This window comes from Argopecten irradians, chromosome 9 (assembly GCF_041381155.1).
Source record: "Argopecten irradians isolate NY chromosome 9, Ai_NY, whole genome shotgun sequence".
Classification (NCBI taxonomy): Eukaryota; Metazoa; Mollusca; class Bivalvia; order Pectinida; family Pectinidae; genus Argopecten; species Argopecten irradians.
The window spans coordinates 13940171-13963714 of record NC_091142.1 but is presented as its reverse complement, the minus strand read 5'-3'; the positions used below and the strand labels follow the sequence as shown (position 1 = coordinate 13963714).

Genomic DNA, 23544 nt, shown 5'->3' with positions numbered 1-23544 from the left:
TCACAGTGAAAACTGTTTAAAAGTGTTATTCACATTTTTCTCCGTCTTTCTGAGGTTTAAACTTTCTAATTTTACCACTTTTTATAAAGTTGCAGCACTGGAAGTATTTTTAATTATAAAAGTTAAAAACCTTTTTAACGTGTAAAAAGATATCATGATCATTTATTTTCACAGCTAAATTTATTTGTCTTTTTCCGCTGTCTCCTATCGTTCTAAAAGAAATATATGAGAATGAATTCCTTTTAGACAAAGGATAGGTAAATAATTGAATGACGAAACAAAATAAATAACAAATTCGAATAACATGTTGATTTTCCTTTTGAATATACACACGAGTGTAATAAAGACAATATGACACGGATGATTTATTTGAAAATAATTTATTTATTTATTTATTTCAATGACGAAAGCAAATGAAATCCGCATATTCTCCCACAGTCATTATGGTATTATCACAGATAAGTCGAATAAAGAACGAGTGCATGCCATGTGTTGTTAATTCAACACCCTTTCATCTCACACAGAAACATGCACGAACTCTTAACAAATACTATAACAATAAATAAACACAGAAACTATCCACTCGAAGACGTGTCTTTTAGAAATACACACACGTACCACCACAACAAAGAGGCGAAACATCAAAAGCTGATATCTGTTTACAAACTTTCAGACGAATAATCATAGACAAATACATCTTGAACGACCATTCGCGGTCACATTTACAGAGGAAAAAATCTCAGAGCAGGCATAAACCGCTAGAAAACTGAAAAAAAAAAATATATCCCACGCTCGTCTATAAGCAATTATGTAATATACGAGAGGCTGAGAGAGCTGCAGCCTCACCATACAATTAGCACTAAAATCCGGGCACTTTATCAGAATGTTGTAAGCTTCGTTGTGATTGGTCAATATGTTTATCATGGATGTGTAATGATTGTTGAAAGTCTCGCGCAAGCAAATAATTTGCTATATCACACTGCATAATTGCTAATATTCGTGTGGGTTTTGATTTCGATAAATTCGCGGATCCATCATGATTCGCGAAATGTATACCTCGTGAAATTATAAAAACGAAGGTTCCACGCATTATAGTCTGTCGTAAGAATGACGCTTTAGAAGTCTAGAAAGATAGTTCACGAAAATAAACCCTCGCGAATAAGTTCCATACAGTTAATTTACAGTATTGCTATAACGACTCTAATTAATTAACATTAATCAATTTGAAGTTTCACTTCTGTCAAATGTCACCAGTCATATATACAAAACCTATACAAAATTATAACGCAATAGTCGACAGGTTTAGAACCTTCTAAAATGTCAGTTTTTCGAATGGTACATGCACAACTAGTGCTAGTATGGAAAATACCTTGGTGTTTAGCACCTGTGTGTATCCGCCATCTGAGTACAGTGAAATCAGTATTTTCTAACAGTTTGGAATATCCATATACTAGCATTTCATATAGAAATTAGATATGCGATCAGTGTACCTAAGCAATGCAATCCCGCAAAATACATTTAAAAAGTGTAAATTTGTTTTCTTTCTTACGAAACACTTTCTGATTGGCTGATTTACTTGCGAGAGACATGAAAGCAGTTTATCGTATCATATTACCACACCTTGTTGATAATAAACAAGGCAGGGAACCCAACTTTAAGTCCGATAACGAACAATTAATTAAAAATTACAACTTATCATCAAGTTATGAAATTGAACCGATAACGCAGCTTAACGCTATTAATTGCTCACCAGGTGGCATTGCATGTCCTTAACATATTTTTGTTGCGAGGCAGACTCGGTCTCACAAATATGTCGGCCGTCATTCGATTCTTTCATATCAATCACGGGTTATTAAAACAAGAGTGATATAAAAGTATGAAGTTGTTGATACTTATAAATGGGGGATCGATAGACAAAGAAAATCATGAGAAATCGTTATGAATTGAAAAGTAGCATGAAAGTGTTGAATCCATCTTGAGGGGTTTCCAAATTCCATAGGGTTTCTATGAGTGTAAGAAATAAAAAAAAAATATTTAAAAAAAATGGTGAAAATACATGATTAAACAAAATCAAATTAAGTAATTTTTTAGGCCCCGAAAACATCTGGATCCAATACTGTTACAAGAATAACTCTTGATTTAACTTAACTTGAATTTATATAACAAAATACAATTTGATCTAGCTGTTGGTATTGTCCAATCGAAATGCAGCTTTAAAATCCTTCGTACCAAAAAGATGAATATATTTTGTTTCGATACATACACATCTCGTCTTGGAATATAAACAATGCAATTCTGACTTGACTCGGGTATGGGTAAAGCGTACATGTTGTACCTGCTTAATCGTATTGATCAATGATTTGGAATTTCAATGGTATTAATCAAAATGCTTAACAATGTTGTGGAATTTGTCACTATTTCTTGTCATATGTTTCATAAGGAATGTAGATCAATACATTATTTATGTCGTATTTTGCTTCGTGGTTACGTTACAAGTTAGCCTCACTGAATTGTCCCTTTAAAGTATTTTGTGTTTACAGTCCAACACCGTTCTCGTCATGGCGGAATGTACTAATGCGAACTTCTCGTTATAAATCCATCCGAGTCTACACGTGTTTCGTTAATGCATGGCCTGTCGGGTCAAATATTAATAAAATTACAGTTCAGAAAATTTATCTCAATTTCATAACCTATTAATCGTAGGGGGCCAGGATTGGCCTTATCTTAATGGTAGAGTGTTATATCCTAACGGGTTTGATGTTATAAACATAAACTGCGGTATATAAGCAGGGGAAATCTCGTGTTCGCCGTGGGGGATTAAGCCTGTGGTGTGGTACAAATGGGGGGGGGGGGGGGGGGACTAAACGAACTTTCTGGTATATCTACACATCTGAGTCTAATATCGTGATCAAAGCACCGGGAAGTATTGTTTCAGATATAAAATCTCTTTGTTGAATATATTTATGTATTATAACATAACTTGGCGTTTTTACATTTTAGCGCCTAGCCAACCCGGTTCAAAACAAATTAGTTCATGGTTAAACCAGTGCACACACGATTTATCCAAAAATTGGAGACTAGAAAAGTAAACATTTAAAGTAATACATGTAAACAAAAACCACCAAAATGAGATTACCACTAAAATGTGTATATTTGCAGTTTAACAATAGAAAACTCAAATGGTATACAATTGCGATGTCTTAAGAATGTCTAGATACAGATTATGTTTATGGAGAAACAAACCAAGAAGCAAGCCGACGCAACACCGTATGTGTAAACCTTTTACAAATCTTAAAGATGGATGGCGCATATCGACCTGTTTCGACCCAAAGATGACCATTTTTTTAATTCGAAATTTATGCATTGTATCAAAATATGGACAAGGTTTCGGAATATTTATGTAGGAAATGTATGAGTTACGACATTGTGATAGATCGTCTAAGTGTCATTTTTTATGGAAATTATGCAATTTCGAATGTATGACATATTTTATGGTAACGATACAATAAAAGATGCAAGAGACAATGTCTATATGTATAACATTAAACACGTATAACTATGAAGGCACAAAAGTTTCATAATAATTACAATTAATAATAAAAAAAAATGTTTTAAATGTGAAAACACCAATGATGCCGTACCACCAATACCCACAGGTGTTGGCACTAATTCTAGACAACCTCCTTTTTCTATGCTTCTGTAAAGATCAAAGGTTCAAAATGCATGTAATGCACCTACTACGAGAGTGAAATTTCATTAAGTCTTTTGAAATGCAGATAAATTAAGTTATAAAAAGGAATTCGGGATATCTACAATAAAGTTTGATTAGATAATGATCTCTTTCTAACTCCCTTTTAACCTTGTCAAGTATGCTGACTGTTGTTGTTTCATCCAGGTCTCTCTTTTCTTGCTCAAATATGCCATCGTCTTCTCTTCTTTTGGTAAATTAGTGTAATGTTTAACATGTGGAAGGTTTCTATAAAAATACCAGTCCATTTGTGACAAACCATTTCCCTCCGATTTTGTCCGATTTCGCACCAGTTCTTCCATACAATCGGGTGCAATAGGGTCGTACGTTTTATCAAATTTATTGGCAATCATGTGAGGACGTGACGCCAGCCACGGCAGATCCCCTATTCCATATATACAGACGCTGCGCGAGAATTTACCAAAACAATGAGGTTTGTCCCAAGTCCATATCACAGCACGTGACAAGAAAGTGGTAGAGCTGTGGCTCGTCTCCAAGGAATATCCCCCGGGGGTCCACGGAAGACCGTTTAATGTCGCCCAGACCGTCTCCTCTGGGGACAAAGAGTCATTTAACCAATGAATGAACTTCTGTGCAATGCTATCTTCATGGAGGAATTCTACAAATTCCCTTCGAAACATCCCGTATGCACTTCCTTTCCGTAATGTGATGTTAAATAAAAAATTGTCTTTCGTAACATTTTTATCTTCCTTTAATGACCCTCTCACGACAGCAAAATGCTTCTGAACGCGGAATTTCAAATGTTTTGGAAATAAGAAGCTTTCTATATCATTAGTTCCATGAAGAGCTTTGAGAATTTTAACCATTTCCAAATTTGTTCTGATTGGCAATTCCTGCCCAGTTAAATTGATATAGTATTTCCACATAACTGACCGAGCTAAAAGTTCATGCATGCATTGCATTTCGGCCAAAACGTGAGATAAACTTGCGTAAATTATGTTTATGCGTTCGTGAATGACGAAAATGTTATGGAAACAAGAAGCTAGTTTGTTCATTATGTCGAACACTTTTTGGCTTGCCTTCTTATCGATATAGAGACAGTAAACGTTGTGAGGTCGATAAATAAGCCGGAGAAGCTGCTCGGCTTGCTCAGGCGATTTATGCATTTTGATGGCGAAGGCCAACGGATAGTCCCGTTCTTCGATACTGAGGGCTGTTCCATCGGTCAAGTAGTCATGAGATTTGATCAACACCTTGCATGACTTTACCAAGTTTTCCACAGAACAATTGCCGTCTATTGTTTTTGGATAGCTTGTATTTCGTGTTAATGCTATTGTAGTAGCATCCCCCGTGAACAGTGATCTGCAGTTGACAAGCGAGTTTGGACGAAGTTTGCACATTTCAATGAGTTTCTCTTCCTCATTAAGCCTTCTCGTCGTAGAAAACTCAGCGTTACGTGCATAGTCATCGCTGTCGTCGTTTGAGGAGAGTAGACCCCGCGTATTACAGCTGTTTGACCTGAAGCTGACCCTGGTGTCGACCTTGAGCGAGTCCCATAATAGACAAATAAATACAAGTTGGCAAAATACAGTCACCCCGAGAATAAACCCACGAGCTGGTCCCATCGACAAACGCGTCATCACTACCCTAAAAGTAGTTCTAATTTTCACATGCTGAAAAGTTCAGAAGCTATTTTGGCCTTAATTTGCATAAGGTCAAATGAGAACATCGGTACAAGAATGGATCAGGAATGGAATAAGGTCACTTTTCTTGTTTCATTGTAGCATTTAAATAAAATCTCTCTGCTTTGATCGCTGGAGCGTTCTTGGATCTTTCTGAAATCTGTCGATGGAATGTCCAGTTTGAATGGTTATTCATTTTAGCGCCCGATTCATCACTGAAAGAAATTATTGTGAATTAAAATATCATTTGCAATCATTTACAATAAAAGTGAGAAAATGTTAATTAAAAAAGATTTTTGTCAAAGGATTTTACAATAGAAGAAAGTACAGGCGAGTATAATAAGCAAGGTAAATAAGAATCTGGAACGCTCAGAGTAGTATTTGCAACACCAATTGCTCGTATGTACATTTAAATCGGAAAAAAGGTGTACACTGAAAAGATCTTTGTCAAAGGATTTTATAAAAAGAAAAAAAGAAACGACTCTAACGTAATCAGAGTAAGTAAAAAATGAAAACCAGGCAAGTTCATATTTCCGATATCCTTTGCTCACATTTATCATGAAACCATTTAAAAAGGAGACCTACGAGCAGTGGACACAACCGACGATATGATACATGTTGACTGATCGATGGCTGGTTTTTCCATGGTTAATGGATAGCTTCTAAGTATTGGTTTCTTTATGAAAACAACACACTGTATTATCAGAACAAATAAAGTTATTGATCATATCTTTCATCATGTAGCACAAAGACATTTTCCGTCAAATCACAAAAACGCAAGACACAGTCACAGAAAGCTATAAAAAGAAATCGATAAAGAAATGTATTCTAAATTTTGTTTACCTTTTGAAACCAAATGATTTTGATCATAATACACGTACACGATAAACAAGCTACACATTGCTTAGCTTTGTGAAAAAAATCTTGTTATTTATTGACTATTTTAAATCAATAAGTGCGTAAAACGCCAACCTGGTAACAGTCGGTTCAGTCAGTACAACCTAGACGCCAATGTCTTCGTGAACAGTAAAACACGGATGAGTCGAACCATCGGATAAGTCGAATACTTTGCCTGAACTTCGACTTATCGGTGTTTTAATGTACAATATTTATATAGGAAATGAGAATAAACTGTATGCATACCAGCAGCCACATTATAAATTACATCTTTATTATAAATTGTTTGGAATGTCATGGTTGTATAGTAGAGAGCTTCATATAAATTGAAAAAAAAAACTCTGCACAATCCCAGTGTATATAAAACATGTGTTACTCAATCAAAATCTCCTATGCAGCATGTCTCAGAGTGTTTTCATTGGTTATAACTATAATCAATCGATGTTTTAGCGTCACACTAGGGTCAAGACGTTGCTCATAAATTCAACCATTCATGGAAATTTAATTGCCCCTATCCGAGTTCGTCCTCCACCAGGTACCCACCCGGTCAGAAAGTGCGTTTACCGAGTTTTAGGATGACGGTTTTATGATAAATGTTTTATACAACTTCTTTCGATTTTATCTGTTTGTCTATCAGATATCGAAATACAATGCAGTAACATATGCATCTTCGCACATAGAAAATATCAATGAAATATACTCAAAATAATGTTTATCATGGTAAAAAAAAACTCCTCTTTTGTCACTTTCCTTATAAAGAAGGTGTCCAAAATCCAGCTTTTTTATGATGGACATTATTTTGAATATATTTCATTGATTTGTCACTAATGAAAATTCAAATAAAGCCAAACTCTTGCAGAAAACAGAATGGTCATCATGAAAAAAAAAACTCCGCTTTTGTCGTTTTCCTTATAAAGCAGGTGTCAAAAGTTCAGTAGATATCTACTAAATTTTTGACACCTGCTTTATAAGGAAGGTGACAAAAGAGGAGTGTTTTTCATTATGGACTTTATTCTGAATATATATCATTGATTTGTTACTAATGAAAATTCAAATCAAGCCAATCTTTTACAGAAAACAGAAATGGTCGAGAAGTCTTCTAAATGTCACACCAAAGAAATACAGCATGGTTTATAAATACATATTCCGAGCCAATTTCTCTGCTTCTTTCAATAAAATAAATTTCGATATCAAAATTTCCCTTACCTGACTATAGCGTCCCCGCTAGACGAGGCAATCCTGGAATGTTTCTGTAACATAAACAGAAGAATAATGGTAGTCCCTGGTGGAATGGATATCAGTTTATAGTTTATAGCAGGACATGGTACCTCTTCTAATCAATTGTACCGGTACTTTCCGGTCACGGTGAGCCTAGACCAGTTTGAACAGGTTTATAATACCTGTTCACGGTAAATTAGCTAAATCTGCAAGTTCACAAAGATTACACTAAAAAACATGGATTGTAAAATAGTAATGGGAGTCGTCAGCACTATAAATTACAACACAGCTGTTTCCTGTCTCGGGCGCTTCAGAATCAAGATGACGAAAAGTTATTCAAAGATAGCAAATGAAATAATTTGATTGATTTGATTAACGTCTTATCAACAGCCAGCGTCTTCAAGAGAATGGCATATTTAGATGGTGAATGAAAGCCGGAGTACCCGGGAAAAGCCACCGACCAGTGGTCTGTACTTGGCAGGTGCAACTATAACATGGGATTCGAACTAGTTCTAGAAGTGGAGCGCTTGTGGTAATGTCGGGACATCTTAGCCACAAGAATATGTTTTTTAATTCATCCAAATGCATAAAAAGCATATAGGGAACAGTCGAATCTTTCTCATTATTAGTACGACATAGACAAGTACAGCCATTCGGCCACTGAGACCCACAAAACAAAGTTACATCAGTAAAAAAAAAACAAAATTAAAATATAATAGAATATGTTACAACTATTATTTAAACGCAATCCATAACCTGTTCTTAAATCAGAAATACTAACTGTTTGAAAATAAACTTTACACAATGTTGATAATGTTTACAAAACTTTCTGTGAACCACTTCATTTTTCGTATTCAACATGTCGTGTCTTCATTTTTTTCAGTCTATTCACGAATAAATGAATTCACGATGAAGAGCTCGTGCTTTCACACACAATTTCATTATACAATCATTTTCGGAACATTAGACTTCGCATTCGAGATACCTTGTGAAATTACATACATTTGTATTTTGCGAAAATAAAGTGGCTTTGCTGTGCATGCTTGCTAAATTGAGAAGAAGAATGAGACTAAGCAATTTTAGCTAAATAAATTTCCTTTTTTTCCATGTTAGAATTATTATACATAAGACAAACTTATACAAACCATTTCTATTTTAGAAACTCTATGACGCAATTACTACAAATTATAGCGGGTCATCGTTTTATAATTGCTGGGCTTTAAATATGAAACTGTTTTCGTAAGTCATTGCGCATAGACATATTTATTTGTAAATTGCCATTTCAGCAGAAGGACGATGACAGGAGATGGCGAGATTTTGTTTGCAGGGGAAACGTAATTAAAAACATCATTCCTGCAATATATAGAAAACACATGATGTGGTTCAGTATAGTCTGTTTCATAAAAGTATTTTTCCTAATTATTTATCACGCCCTAATAGCCTCAAATATTTACAGCTGGTATTTAAGGTGTTAGTAGATTTTTGTAAATGAATATCTTTTTTTCAAAAGTTAAAAAGATGACTAGACTTTAACAGAAATAAATTAATTCATCACACTTAATACTTACGAATGTCTTATATTCCATATTATATAATCCCGTATCACAAATCAACGTTCTCTTAATCTCTAAGGCGTTAAAATTGTCACGATAAAGAATAACAACAAGGCTGCAATTTACATCTGTAAGCTTGTTGATTTCACGTAGCGTGCGTGTATTACACCGGTGATGTGTAAGAAGTGACATCTCCAGTGATAATTAGACAATGGTAATTTGATTTATTATCATTATGCTAATTAGACGTTATCTTGCACGTTTGTCAGCATAAATTTCTTAAGTAGATATAAAGTATATATACTCTACCAAATATATACGAATGTTCGCTATAGCTGTATCGAGGGATTTTTTATGGTTCAAAATAAAATTTTATTCATAATTCAAAGAATATTACATAAGTGGAAGCTGAATTCAAATTGCATACAATTCTATTTGAATATTCCCTGTCGACATTTTCTAGTCATCGAACAAACAGAATAGTAAGATATTTTATATATTTTGTTGTTTTTCAATTTCAAAGACTTACAGATGCTCCACCGCTGACAAATGGTATTTTTTCACTATCAAAAACAGGAGCAGACTATTTAGTATTTTTCTTAAATTACAAAAGTTACTTACTTTACACCATTACCACCATTGGAAAGTGTGAGCTTCTAATTTTACTTCAAGTTCAAATTACAAAAAATAATTAATTGCATCCCGAAAAAATTCCGTGGCACTATATCCTATATGGAATGAAGTACTGATTGCGCATGCACCAAAGGCAAAATAAATTGTTTTATGTAATGTTTTGTGTTAATCAGACATATATATACACGATTTAACACCAATTATTGTTCAAGTGATGAATATCATTTATGCTCTGTCGGCGGTGGAGCATCTTTAATATGCATCAAATGAAGTTGTTTTGTTTCAATATATCCTATCTGCCAAATATTGAAAATGCTAATAATTAAAGATAACTTTAGATTTAAATTTAGAACTATTTATCGGAATATTTCTAAATCTCATTTAATGACTGCCTGATTAGCCAATAAAGACCACGTACTTTTACTTCCTTATTATTCGTGGGAAAATTACATGTATAATGTTTCAGTGCCCGGTATTGATATCTGAATGAGATAATTATAATGAAGGTCTATCACGTGATTTGGGTTGACCAATACCCTACCGACATATAATGTTACTATAGCACTATCGATAAAATAATACAAAGATCGAGTTCTGAAAAGGATAAGCTGACATCTGTGGGCGAAACCTGATCTTAACACTTCAACTCCCTGACAAGGTCCTTTACGTCTAAACAAAATCCATCAATATTTAGGGTTAGTTTATGGTTAGTGTATACAAATATAAAACCACAAGCCCTCTACCTCTGGATGACGAGTTCGAATCCCATCTGATACAGTTGTCAGTTACTGGCCACTGGTTGGTGTTTTTTCCCACCTCAATTCTAAATCGGACATATATCCTTAGATGGCCAATGATGTTAAAAGGAGTTAAATTAAAAAAAAATCAATAAACATGTGGTAATTTTAATAGAATTGCATTTTTTAGAAGATAATAGATACGAATGTTTATCTGATCTATACAGTTATTGATATACATAAGGGTTAATAACTTGTATAACCTGTGGGAGTTACATTACCTGACATATTTGCAAATGACATCGTTAAGGTAACACCTGGGTTGGATATGGATATAATAATGGATTTATTCTCACGATCTTAGTGTACAGAATATAAAAGTAAAATTACATTTTTTTTAAAATACATCGCTCACAATCAGATGGACTTTAATAACCCTTTTCAAAATCCGAGTATTTTACATGCGTTCTTTTTTTAAACAAATGACAATTCTACAAATACCAATTACAGAGTAATCTGCCTTTGCGTGTAGAAATCACTAGTAATTGTGTTGTTACTAGTTACAAAGTAACGTAATACTTTTCAGTGAAAGCTACGTGTTATCGCTTACAAAATGATGACGTCACTATATTGATACTTTGCATTACGCATTTACACTTTGTTCATTTTGTCTTGATTTCGACTTCTCTAATCTTCATATTTTGGAATCAATCAGGATATTGAAGTGTAACTGATTTACCGATTACACAAACCATTTTTTAATTTCACCTTAAACATATGTTATTTACTACTGCATTACCTGTTAATAATTATGTTTATTGCAAAACAAAACCTCCAGTTGCAAGTTCTTATCTTATATTGCTGAACTTCAAAGGCAGTTATGCAAGGTCCTACTGTATCGTATTCTCACTTTCGGCCGAAAACCGGAAAGATATGGAATTTGCTTTTCTCAGCATATTGAACTCACATAGTGTTTACCAGGTTTCCTTATTATATATGATATCTCCCCGTCATAAAGTCTTGGCGATAGCACGTTGGTATCACGTCTGGCTGTTGTATTGAAACGATGGGATAAAAAAAAGTTTAATAGAGGATATGACGTCATTTTTGTGCACAAATTAATTATGTAACAATCTGAATGACATTTTCACTGTCAATGCTGCATATAAAATATAAACTTTATTCATTTTACATCGATTACGAAACAAGTTATACAACTTATTGAAATCACTCTCGATGGCCCGGATGTAAGCGCGCGAGGAATCTTAGTGTGGGAGGAAACCGGAGTGCCCGGAGAAAACCCACGTGATCGGGCAGGAAATATCAATACATTGTTCGTTGTATTCACTCGCTACGCTGCCTGATCGTGTTGTCAACTAACCATTGCAGGATTTAAAAGGCAACTAAATTTGAGCTTTTTTTCTCCCTTTGCTCCCAACAAATATGTCATATTCCTGGTGTTTTCGTTGAAGGTGTTTGAGCTGAAAAGCTTTGACTTGGCCAATTAAATACATGACGTAACTTTTTGTATCGCCATTTTTGATTGGCTAAGGTTTAACTAAAGATTGTTTTGTGTTTAAAACTGTTTTGTAATTTTGAGACCTGGTGTCTCTATAAAGAAAAACATTTATTTAGCATGTGATGATTTTTTATCTCTTTTTTTTTACTTGATTAATGAGATTTCGTTACAAGTGTATACGGTTATGCATTGTTCATGCATGAAACATCACATCAAAACTGTAATGTTAACTTATTGATAGAAAACAATTAAGCATTCAAACAAAAACGACATTCACAAAAAACACAGATCAAAGATAAATCAAATTATGAACGTATCAATGTTCAGTCCAGTGGAATTAACAGAGCAGTTGTGTCATCTCCATACTTTGGTGCAGTTGAATTATACAAGAACACTAAAAATCTAGACTGATACATTACTGGTAAATGTCATTTTTAGATAACATATTATAACCGTTGTGATTGACGATATGCTTCCATGAAAATGTTTTTATCTGGATATGCACGATTACCTAAAATACACATTACATAACAGAACATCAAACTGTGAAAGGTGATACCATTGAGGACTGTATCAAACTACACAAACATTAAAAGATTGGCTGCTTGACAACTCCCGGTATATTCAAACACAAAAAATCTATTAACAAACTTGAAAAAGCTGATGTCAAATTGGCAGCTTCAATAACTCTAGATCTTGGTCAGAATTATCATAAGTACTGATCGGATATAATGTTGCTGTTTATGATGACGATGTGATTAAAATTGAAAGCCCGTTTATTAACATTTCAATGTAGGTATTCACTTTTCATGATAATTGTGCATATAAATAGATTACATTTTATATCGACTAAAATATAAATAACATCATCATCTTCATCGCTTATCAAAGGATATGGTTGTTGTAAACCGACAGAAATATTCTGGAGGAACACTTTCAGAATATGACATAGTGCACGCATGTTGAATTCATAGTGTGCCTGCAAGCAGGCGGGTGCCACCGAAACAACAGGAAATATGAACAAAAACTTGAAATCAAAACGATTTTTGAATATTTTAGCATGTTAACTACTGAGCTTGCGTAATCTAAGGCAGTTTAATAAAAATCGTTGAAATTCTGTTCATATTTTAAAAGGAAATGATAAGATGAAGATATACTTGTACATGTTATCGATTGAAGCAAACAACATGCACTGTATCAAGTGATTGTTTTATCGTCGATTACGGAAACGATAGAGACCAAATATGCTTTAGTATCACAGAAAATATTGCTGGCTGTTGACCTGTTGACCTTTCCGGATATGACGTAATTAAGCATGTAAACATTCTCGAGGTTTTAAGATATTAACATGCAATGTATACCATTTGCCATGAAATAGGATGGGCATACATCGATATCCAGTATTTGAATCATATACCTCGTCTTATACTGATAATTTGTTGATTAAAAAAAACATTATTTCTTACATTTACTGAAGAAAATAATATCCCTTAATATTAAATCGAATAGGTGTCTTTTAAAATGATATTTGGTTAAACTCTTTTTCTTTACATTTTCATTCAATATATCTTATTTTTTATGAAATATATACAATAGTCACTGTTGATTATTATACACAATCGCTTTTCAAAAACTTATAAATATCCTTTGGTAGTGGAATCTTATACAATATTGCTTATGTTATTAATTATTGAAATTAGTCCTCGTAGACTTCTTAACCTACTTTATACTTGTAAATCGCTTATGTAATTCTGTTGCAATACAGTACTCTTCTTTGCAAACAACTTGACGTTCTCGAAAAACAAAGTTTCCCGTAATCTACCGAGATAACTTGAACGCATATTCAATTGTTTATAACTATACATCGTATACTGCGTACGAACGCACGGTTGTCAGTAAGAGTCATTGATCGAGAATTTATGAATTCTCGAATATGTTGATAACGGGAACCGTAATATTGTTTACGCGAAAATAAAATGGTAAACAGTATATTATGACACAATGCCCCTTACCTTACGCAAAACATTCTCTTAGTTGATTAGTATACAATTTTACCCCATACCTACACGTGTAATACTGGCTGGTCTAGGGCAATACACTCATGTCGCCAGAGGCTGTATTACATGACTACCCATGTAATAAAGCCTCGTGACGTCACAGCATCAAGAAAATTACTATTTTCTCTAGGTTACAATTAAAAGATTTTTTTTCAGAAACTAGACTGGATTCACTTCAAAAGATAAAAGCAACTGAATTTGCGTTGTATGGAGAATTAACACACAGTCGCGTTTTTTCCTAGTTTATTTCAAAATGGCGCAAAAAATAACATTATCATAGCATTCTACCCTCGGGAACACAAAATGTTGTAAAACCATTTTGTGACCCTCTGGTACAATATCCCGATCCTTCATATCCACATATGAAAGAGTCTTATATTATTTACCTAGTTGTAAAAAGTAATCTAGATACATATAGTTGCTAACATTCTCGGTAACATTTTCGTTTCGCTAAAAATTCGCGAAATTGAAAAACTCTACAACATTTTCAAAGTGATGGAATAACATGTAACATTATGACACGTGAATTACACTTTCCGAGATTAAGTATACTACAAAGGTGAATCGCGAGAATAAACCCTGCGAATAAGTTCTAAACTGTAAACCGCGAAAACCTACACCGGCGAAACATACTGTGAAATCATTAACTTTTGTGGGAGTTGATTTTCGTTGATTTCGTTTTTTGATCGTGTTTAAAGTGAATAGTCTGGCAAAGAAAACCAGTCTAAATGCGTTCATTGGCCTTCCAAAAGTTCTCACATATTAATACGACGGCCAAGTTCTGCTTACGTTTCCCAGTTCTGACCATTAAAGTAAAGGAAAGTTGAAAGCATTGAAAGCGAGGCTGCGTGGAAATGTAACCACGGACATAGTCAGCCGGGAGGACGTTTTAGCGATTCCTATACTTTAAATTAATTTCTTCGTACGCAGACAGATTTTGGCGAGAGATTTTATTTTTCTATTTCATAAGAAATTATACTGGATACATTCACACCATTTTTACCGACTTTAGCCATCCTTGCCCGACTGTTCACTTTAATATATAAATAAAAGTTAATCGCGAAAATTTTCACCGGTGAAACATAATGTGAAATCATTAACTTTTGTGGGAGTTGATTTTCGTGGATTTCGTTTTTTGATCTTTTTTAATATATAAATAATTGTTAATCGCGAAAATTTACACCGGCGAAACATACTAGTATTACAACTTACCTTGCATGTTAGAAAAATGATGATTACCACAATGATATGTGTATATGCTGTTAACGTGTCAGCAGACTTCCATGCAGTAGCCGACAGCAATGCCTCTTCTGCCACTGACAGAGTCGCGTAGGTAAAGCATCGTTATTACGATTTTTTTGTGAGTAATTTACAATTTGACGTCAGTTTTGGATACAATCGAACGGTTTTTTTTCACAAGTGGGTTTTTTTTCATTTCATAATGATCATACGCGCAACAGCTTGTTTACAATCCTAGGAAATGTCAATTGTCCTCAAACCTTCCCACACACAATCTGGTCTTGTCTATGATCATATTACACTGATCGATCTTTTTGTTATCTTTATCAGCCTGAAATGGTGATTGTTCGCCAAAAGTTACAATTGAATTTTTATCTATCTACTTTTGAATTCACTTACAATACTGAAATATGCGTAATCCGCTTATTTCAATCATTAAAGGATTAACTTGAATATAATTGTTATATTATGGGAAAAGCACAAAAAACAAGCGAGATTTAATTATAAGCCAATAAGTATATTCTAACGTAAATGACCGAATAACTTTCTTCAAAATGAAAAAAAAATGTTTCCTAATTTCTCTAACTGCAGGATGTGGGAAGTTTTAGACTTAAAGATTTAGATTTTCCACCAATACAAATTACACGACTCAATTGCTTACAACGCAATTTGTGATTGGTTAAGTTCCTCCACCAATACAAATAACAAGACGCAACTGTTTATAACCCCATTTGCGATTGGTAAGTTCCCTGTAAATAGATATAGCTGAACTCAAATGTTTATAAAACCATTTGTGATTGGGTAAATCAAAGGGCTGAAGACCCAAGTCTTAGGTCAAGATATTGAGATATATACAGATCCTGAAACTAAACCACTACAGAGTTAGCGTATAGAAAATATATCAGACACAGCTGTATAAGAGATCTATCTCTTGAAATAAAATGTCAAACTTTAATTTTCCACGTTTATTACAAAACATTTAAAAAATTCTTTTGAAATATTGACAACAGGTGCTCAGACGATTTTATTAACAGACGATCTATTTCTTTTGTTCTTATCTCCCCAATTTACATAGGGTTACACCAACTGTGCAAAGTAATGACGTCATAGATGTATTGTTTAAAATGAAAAACAAGACAAGGTGCAAATCATACGTGGCAAAACTATGACAGCAAATCGCTAAAATTAGACAGTATCTAACTTGCGTTAACGTTACTTTTGTAGCGATTATATAGGTTTTTGCGCCAGGCTCCACCTCTATCGACCACTCATTACACAAGCATTTTTTCTTTGTTTCTTTTATCTGCTGAAAGTCTGTTGAGTAAAGGTGAGATGTATATCTATATCATATAAACTGTAATCCTGTCTGAGGTAACCTTCGCCAATATATAAAGCTAAAGTAAGAACACAAAGAATGGTTAGCATACCGGGTACAAAATTGATGTGAAAGTGATGAAACATATAAAATCTAAAACAAAATATCATCTATTGAATTGTACAAATGACAAAAAATATACCAACTAAGCATCTAAAGTATTGTACATATACCACGTAAAACTTTATTGTTCTCTAAAATTGTATATCTATGTAGGAATAAATTCTTTTTTACGACCGTTATGCATTCTACTGATGTTTTATATAAAGAAAGTTCTGAACAGAGTTCGTAGTGGAAACACTTGTATGGACTACGTGTCCTAAGTAATTCAATGCATACACAAAAGCACCTAGTTTACCTAGTTCCATCTATGCCATTTTTTTTTTCTTCGAGACTTTGAAAATTAAGGCAACGCATTCCGACCTAGGATTCGTACTATAGTACGAGAATCACGTTTAAAGATACTTTGCCTAATGTCGACAATAAGTTTGCCAATTGTGTCTGGATACTTCGTATTTCTTTGCCATCTCAAACTAGAACGCACCTTGCTGTTAAACCGACAGCAAATGTATGAATAGGGGGGAGGTTTAAAAAGAAAAAATAGTTACTGTTAACCAATTTTTTTCTGTGGGATTAAAATTTCGAAACGCGATTATGATGAAAGGTAATTACACAACCCTGACTAACTGTAATCGACAACGGTATGTAAATTGCTGAAATATTATATGGGTATATGTTTATGTGGGAAGGCATTACTACAACATGTTTTTGTGAACCAGACATCTAATGTAACAACAGATCGTCAACAATAGTCATGTCAATCAATTCCTTGCCTCAGGTCTCAAGATAAATAATAATTATTTGACGTAATAATGTAGTAATTGAAGACTCCTAGAAATATAATATCTATACCATCATATGGTTTTACTGTAGGAAATCTTTAAACACAGCTGTACTGTAAATAAATTTCAGAAAAAAAATCCATTAACTGATAGTAATTAGAGCAAATAGAAAAACCATTGTCATCTTTCCTATTCTTTGTTCCTTTTTAAATAGACACTTATAACGAAAACTTTTGTTGCCCGCTTAAATTTAATTAATAAGTCTGGCAAAACTTCTGACAATCAGAAAATCATTATCATTTTTCTTATTATTTATTTTTTTTAAAAGGTTGTAACGGATTTTATGTCGCCCACATAATTTTCTTTTCATAAGTTTGATGTTCATTTGTCAATACCCAAACTTCAGTTTGATGGACTACACAATTTAACTGCAGTGGTACCAGATGGTTTTGTTTTTTAACCCGTTACGTTACGTATTATACTGCTATGCTGATGTAAATATGAAAAATTGAGTGTACTTCAAATTCAATAGAATTATAATTAAATATTTACATTTACTCTTCAGTACTAACACACAGAATCACAAGGGTATTTATATATTATTGGACCATAAAAACGTGTGGGAAAATAGTATTGATAATGTAGTGAACAGTGTAACATCATGATAACTACTGTTGAACCGGAAAATATACCCCCTTCATGACTGGCTGATCATGAGTGTCTGTCAAAAGGTGACATTTTTTCAACTACAGCAGGGCTGAACATTTCTTAAATTTCCCCATAGAAAAGCAATACAAAAGTTAAGGAGTATTTTTTAAAATCTGTAATGCTTTCCTATGGAGAATTTTAAGTTAATGTATTCCTTAATGTTCATGAAACTGGGCCCAGTAGCTAGCTTTGGGACTATTTTGTACATAAAAAGATCAAATATCTAACGATTCTGTGTCATGGTCCTATACCACGAATAAGCGCTGCAGACAAAACGTCATAATGCGCGTTTTTGTTTCATATAAAGGCATGATCCGGGACGAAATGATATTAAACGCTTATATAAGGTTATATACTATATAAACTTACATGCCCGACATCGAGAAATTCGACCTTTTGAAGTTCGACTCATCGATGGTCTATTATATAAAATTAAATCAACACATTTTCTGACCTTTCACTAAATTTACCTATGTAGCACATTATTTTAGTTAAATTTATGCTTTTTACAAGTTGTGTGTTCTTATTATGAACTCAAGCGTAATGTCATGGTGGCGAGACTGTGAAAAGTCAGTGATATATCAAATGTTATGGGTTAAAAAGTGTCACCTTTCATTCTGTTGGCCTATAGTGATACATCAACCGTTAGAATGCGTGACAATGCATGAAGCCGACTATAGAACTGGGGCCGTGATGACCGAGTCGATAAGATATCTTCTGGGTTATGAGTTCGAATCATATGTGGGGCAGTTGCTAGGTACTGACCGCTGGTCGAGGGTTTTCTCCAGGTACTCTGGTTTTTGCCCACCTCCTAAACATGGCACTCCTTAAATGACACTTGATTTAAGAAACCAAATTTGTATGAAGATAGTGTTTAAAATAAATAAATACTGCTTAAACTACATGTAAAATGGAATTTTGAGTACAAAAACGAATTTGTAACATAAGCAAAATTTTGTTGAGGCTAATGTAATATGCATAAGAATATTAAGAAATCAATTTAATATTCCGAACAAAAAATTGTGAAAGACGAAACGTGTTAAGCTTTTCCTAAAAATTGCAATTAAAATCTTTTACAGGGAAGTGGCATTTTAAATTATTTAAAACTTACGTAGGATTAATACGCCGTGCCTCTTAGGATCTTTAACATATATGTCTGGTTGTCCTTGGGCAGACGTCAGTTTGTTTCCTCTTTGGCACGCCCGGTGATTCTAACACTCACGCTAAGATACAGAGAATTGCACTTTACCTCACATCTGTGTACGTAACCTTTTTATTGGTGGATATGGAAATAATTACACACTTCAATAACGCCACTCGATCCCTCTTATGCTTGTTATGCCTACTGTGCAGTTTATGTATGGAAAAGAATAAGAGAGAGTGCTTACTTAAATACAGGGAAATGAATACTAATGAAAAATGCGATCGTAGTCATCTTTTTTTATTAAAACTGACTTAAATATCATAGACTCATTAATTCGGACTCTGATTGGTTAGTTTCGAATTCTGGAGTACCTTTGCGAAACCAAAATTAAAAGTTTTTTTAAAAAACTATAATAACATATGAAAATGTATATTAATGGCATAAGATGATGTTATAAGACCAATAAAATGCAGATTTCCTGCATAAACTATGTTTAACAGTGAAGATTCATTTGGCTGTTTTACCGTCTAGTGCAGTGATAATCAGCCGACGCCTGGTAATTAAGACGACGGCGGGAAACATAAAACGACCCGTGTTATGAAAATTAGCATTTCATTTATTTAATCAAATTAATAAGAAGGTGATGGTAAGTGTAATATTAACGGTAAGTTATTAACTTTCATGACTCTACAAACTTATCAATTGCGTTTTATAATCCCATTTTAAAAATTTAAAAGCCGTTTCGGAAGATAGTAGTTCTTAAATCTGCGAACGTGATGTCTTATTTCGTACAGCTTTGCAATATGAGGACGTTATGACTATTGAAATGATTAAATTTAATACACTCTTTTTTTTGTTTCGGCATAGGAACTCACGATAGAGCAGCAATGCCTTTTAAAAATTCAAGGTTGTCAAGCAGTTAACCCAGAAGCGTTTCAGTATCGAAGTGGTGGAGCACGAGGCTTGGGTGACAGGGGAAAGAAAAATTCATTGCGCTATGCACCCTTCTTCATCATTATACGATATGATAAAAACATCATCATTATATACCATATAATTATATCTATAATTTCATTATCATGATCGTTAGAGGCGACTGAATGATGGATATCATTTTCTTCCATGACAAAAAATCTTTTCCTATTACCAATACTTTTTGAATTATTTAATTCGATTTGATTTGATTATAACACATAGCGTCAATACCTGATAGTTGCCCCACATGGAAATTCGAACTCGCGACACAGAAGTTTTGGTCCTGTAGTTATAAGTTGAGACACCTAACTACTCGGACACCGCCAACTTTCTTTTTCTAGTGGAACCCAATGCATCAACATACATTATTTACGTATTATAAAGTCAATTGGATTCTTCACTAAAATTGAATACTTGATACTTCATTTAACTACAAGGAAACCCTTGGGAGTGGGACCACTGGTTCGCCCGTTGTCAGTATAATGTGACTGGGTGGAGTGTGTTGCTTGGTGTCTTCGGTGGCATGTTTCAGTGATATAGCGCCATAAAAAGACAAAAGTTCCACTGCACAGGCCGACACAACACGAATATACCGCAGTCTCCCAAAACACGCACATCGCACTACATACACGCTACATACATCATACATGGGAGACCTGCCCTTGACCCTGGTTTTAATAGGACGTTAATTACAAACAAACTAACAAAATCTTTTTAAATTCATAGAAAAACTTTTCACAAATGCCAAAATGATACTGAACAGTTAAACCAACTAAAAATGCATTTTTAATCATATTTTTTAAATAAAAAATATCTAAATACGGAAACTTCAATAAGCTGCAAACAGAAAGGTGTGCAAGCATATTGTTGTACTTTATGACGTTTTCTGTTTTTAATGTATAGTAATTTAAACCTGTGTAATTCGGAAATCTGTCTATACTGAACAAATATGTGACATCCAGTTTAGCACAAGTTACATGTACTCTATATAATAATACTGTAATTATCAAATATCTAGACGTTGTTTTAGTATTAGAATACATTATAACATATCAAGTACACACGACAAACGAACAGATTAAGGAAATTAAACAAATTGTACAATAAGTCTTTTAAAATAAAAAAATGTCACTAAAGCAAACACAAGCAAAGCTATATTTAGAAGAATTAGTGCGTGATCGTAAAATGTTTTGTTTATCTACTTAATCACGAAAGTACAAACGATACATTGCGGCTATATTTCCGGTAAGATTGTTCGGTTACTAAGGTAATTGTTTGATCACTAACTAAACGTGAAATAAGGTAGAAGGAAGCAGACACGAGGAGGTTTAAACAACATTAGTTTGTTCAAATAGGATTTGTCAAAGAAAATCCAAATGCTCTATCTAGCTAAAACAGCAATGCAATAAATTATAAGCGGAGTCAGTTAAGCATGTCAACTCTTGTTATTTCTATTATATTATGCAGCACACCTGTTTCAATTTATTTTCGTCTTCGTATGACAACTAAACCTTTTCTAAACTTTTCATAATACACATGTACCTCGATCTCTTGCGTGTAGCTATCGATTGTGACGTCATTACTTTGTGGGCAATATTATGTCGTCTTCTCTGAAAAAAATGTGACGTTTCACTCACGAAAATGTGACATCACAATCAGTACCTACCTACCCGCAAGGGTAGATAACTCTGTAATATGCAAACACAGAATAATTCAATGCAGTTTCTTTCTATCGTATCCATCAGTGACATGACTACACACTTTTTCTTATCAATTGCACCACAATCTGTCTTTATGGCAATTTTGATATATTTCTTTGATGCTTAGCTTATTTTCATAATTTCTATCAAGGAAAATATTTAATTTAAGATCGATCACATGTAAAAACAGACTTAATTGTTTACTATTTGTGGAGACATTAAAAAGTTTGATCTAATTTCCTTATTCAATCCCTGCATCAATTCATCAATGTCCCATACCTTAAATAAATTAATTAACTCAAAATTGCCCCGTAGGAAAGCTTAACAAAGTTTGAAAAATGTTTCTTAACTTCTTATTATCTTCCTTGTCTTTTATGCTGTTACTCGTTAATAATTCTAAGGTAAAGAATTTCCTTTAGTTATGGAAAAATGAGAGAATTTGCTAAGTGATCGTACATACCTCAAATAACAAGAACATTGTTCTATAAAGGAGCTAGCCTTTACCTGCGTAATTAAATTCAATGATAAACTTTCATGTTTTAAACAAAGTTTAAATATAGTAATACGTTATGCATAAAATTAAATCAAGCGTGTTATAAAGTTTCACATATATAGTCATGTAATCTTACCTTAGCGGAATTATACCAGGTAAAAATCCGGGCTAATTTCCTGGTCAGACAGCCCGTGTCTGTTCACGCCGACGACTACATATCATATTTAAGTTTGGAGTGTGTACTCTACTCTCTAGTGTAGCATAGGCGAGCGATGATGATGAACAGAGTAAAAAAACTGACACACATATTGTGTATATTATGGCCCTGCGCTCTTAGAGCTCGCACACAGGGCTTTATCTCTGTGTATTACCATTATATCCCATTATGGCGCCCCTATTATAATTATCACCCGATGTATATGGTACAGAATCAATGTTTACCTTCTGCGATGTAGTTTAACACTGTCACTTATCGTGAACTTTGAATTAAAGCATTATCTCAACAACAATATTATGAAAACATTGTCTGTATAATATTATAAAATCAATCAAATATTCTGTATTTGCATATCCCAGAGTTTTCTGTCGTTGTGGCTAGGTATTGATTGTGACGTCATGTGTTTGCGAAACAAAAGTCATACTTTTCAGAGAAAACGACGTGAATTGTACTCACAAAATAACGACTCACAATTAATAGATACCTACACAAAAGGGAGGAAACCTTGTAATATACAAAGTATGAATATGACAAAAAATCAAATTTTACCTACACTTTCACGTTTACTGAAACTTGAATTAAAACATTATCTCTACTAAAATACAATATCATGAAATCCATTAAATACAAATAGATGCTTAACTACAGTAGATACATGAAAGGAATCGAACAGCATTATGGTCACTTATTGTAAAATAATTTATTTTCGTGGAACAAAATATAAGATTTTTTTCTTTCTTTTCTTTGCACTGCAATGCAAGCTTTATGTGTGTCAAAACATAAAAAATGTATCAATCTTGGCTTCGATTACAAAAGATGATTACGATTGCTTTGAAAATATGTCTT

The 23544-nt window shown here is 33.6% G+C and overlaps 1 protein-coding gene across 3 annotated transcripts; it reads right to left on the bottom strand.

Annotated features, from left to right (window-relative positions):
- Positions 1-363: 363 nt before the first annotated feature.
- Positions 364-22768, bottom strand: LOC138331556 (beta-1,3-galactosyl-O-glycosyl-glycoprotein beta-1,6-N-acetylglucosaminyltransferase-like). Of its 3 annotated transcripts, none has more exons than XM_069279256.1 (3): positions 22618-22768; positions 7495-7538; positions 364-5606 (listed from the first exon to the last, which is right to left on the bottom strand). In XM_069279256.1, the coding sequence occupies exon 3, from the start codon at positions 5347-5349 to the stop codon at positions 3844-3846; it is 1506 nt and encodes a 501-aa protein (XP_069135357.1). In that variant the 5' UTR covers positions 5350-5606; positions 7495-7538; positions 22618-22768; the 3' UTR covers positions 364-3843. The 3 variants fall into 3 exon arrangements, with proteins under 3 accessions (XP_069135357.1, XP_069135359.1, XP_069135358.1); XM_069279258.1 differs by lacking the exon at positions 22618-22768 and adding an exon at positions 19281-19390; XM_069279257.1 differs by lacking the exon at positions 22618-22768 and adding an exon at positions 15218-15560.
- Between the last annotated feature and the right edge of the window lie 776 nt (positions 22769-23544).

Coding starts and splice junctions, on each gene's coding strand:
- LOC138331556 (XM_069279256.1), bottom strand. CDS start 5,349: ATGACGCGTTTGTCGATGGGACCAGCTCGTGGGTTTATTCTCGGGGTG.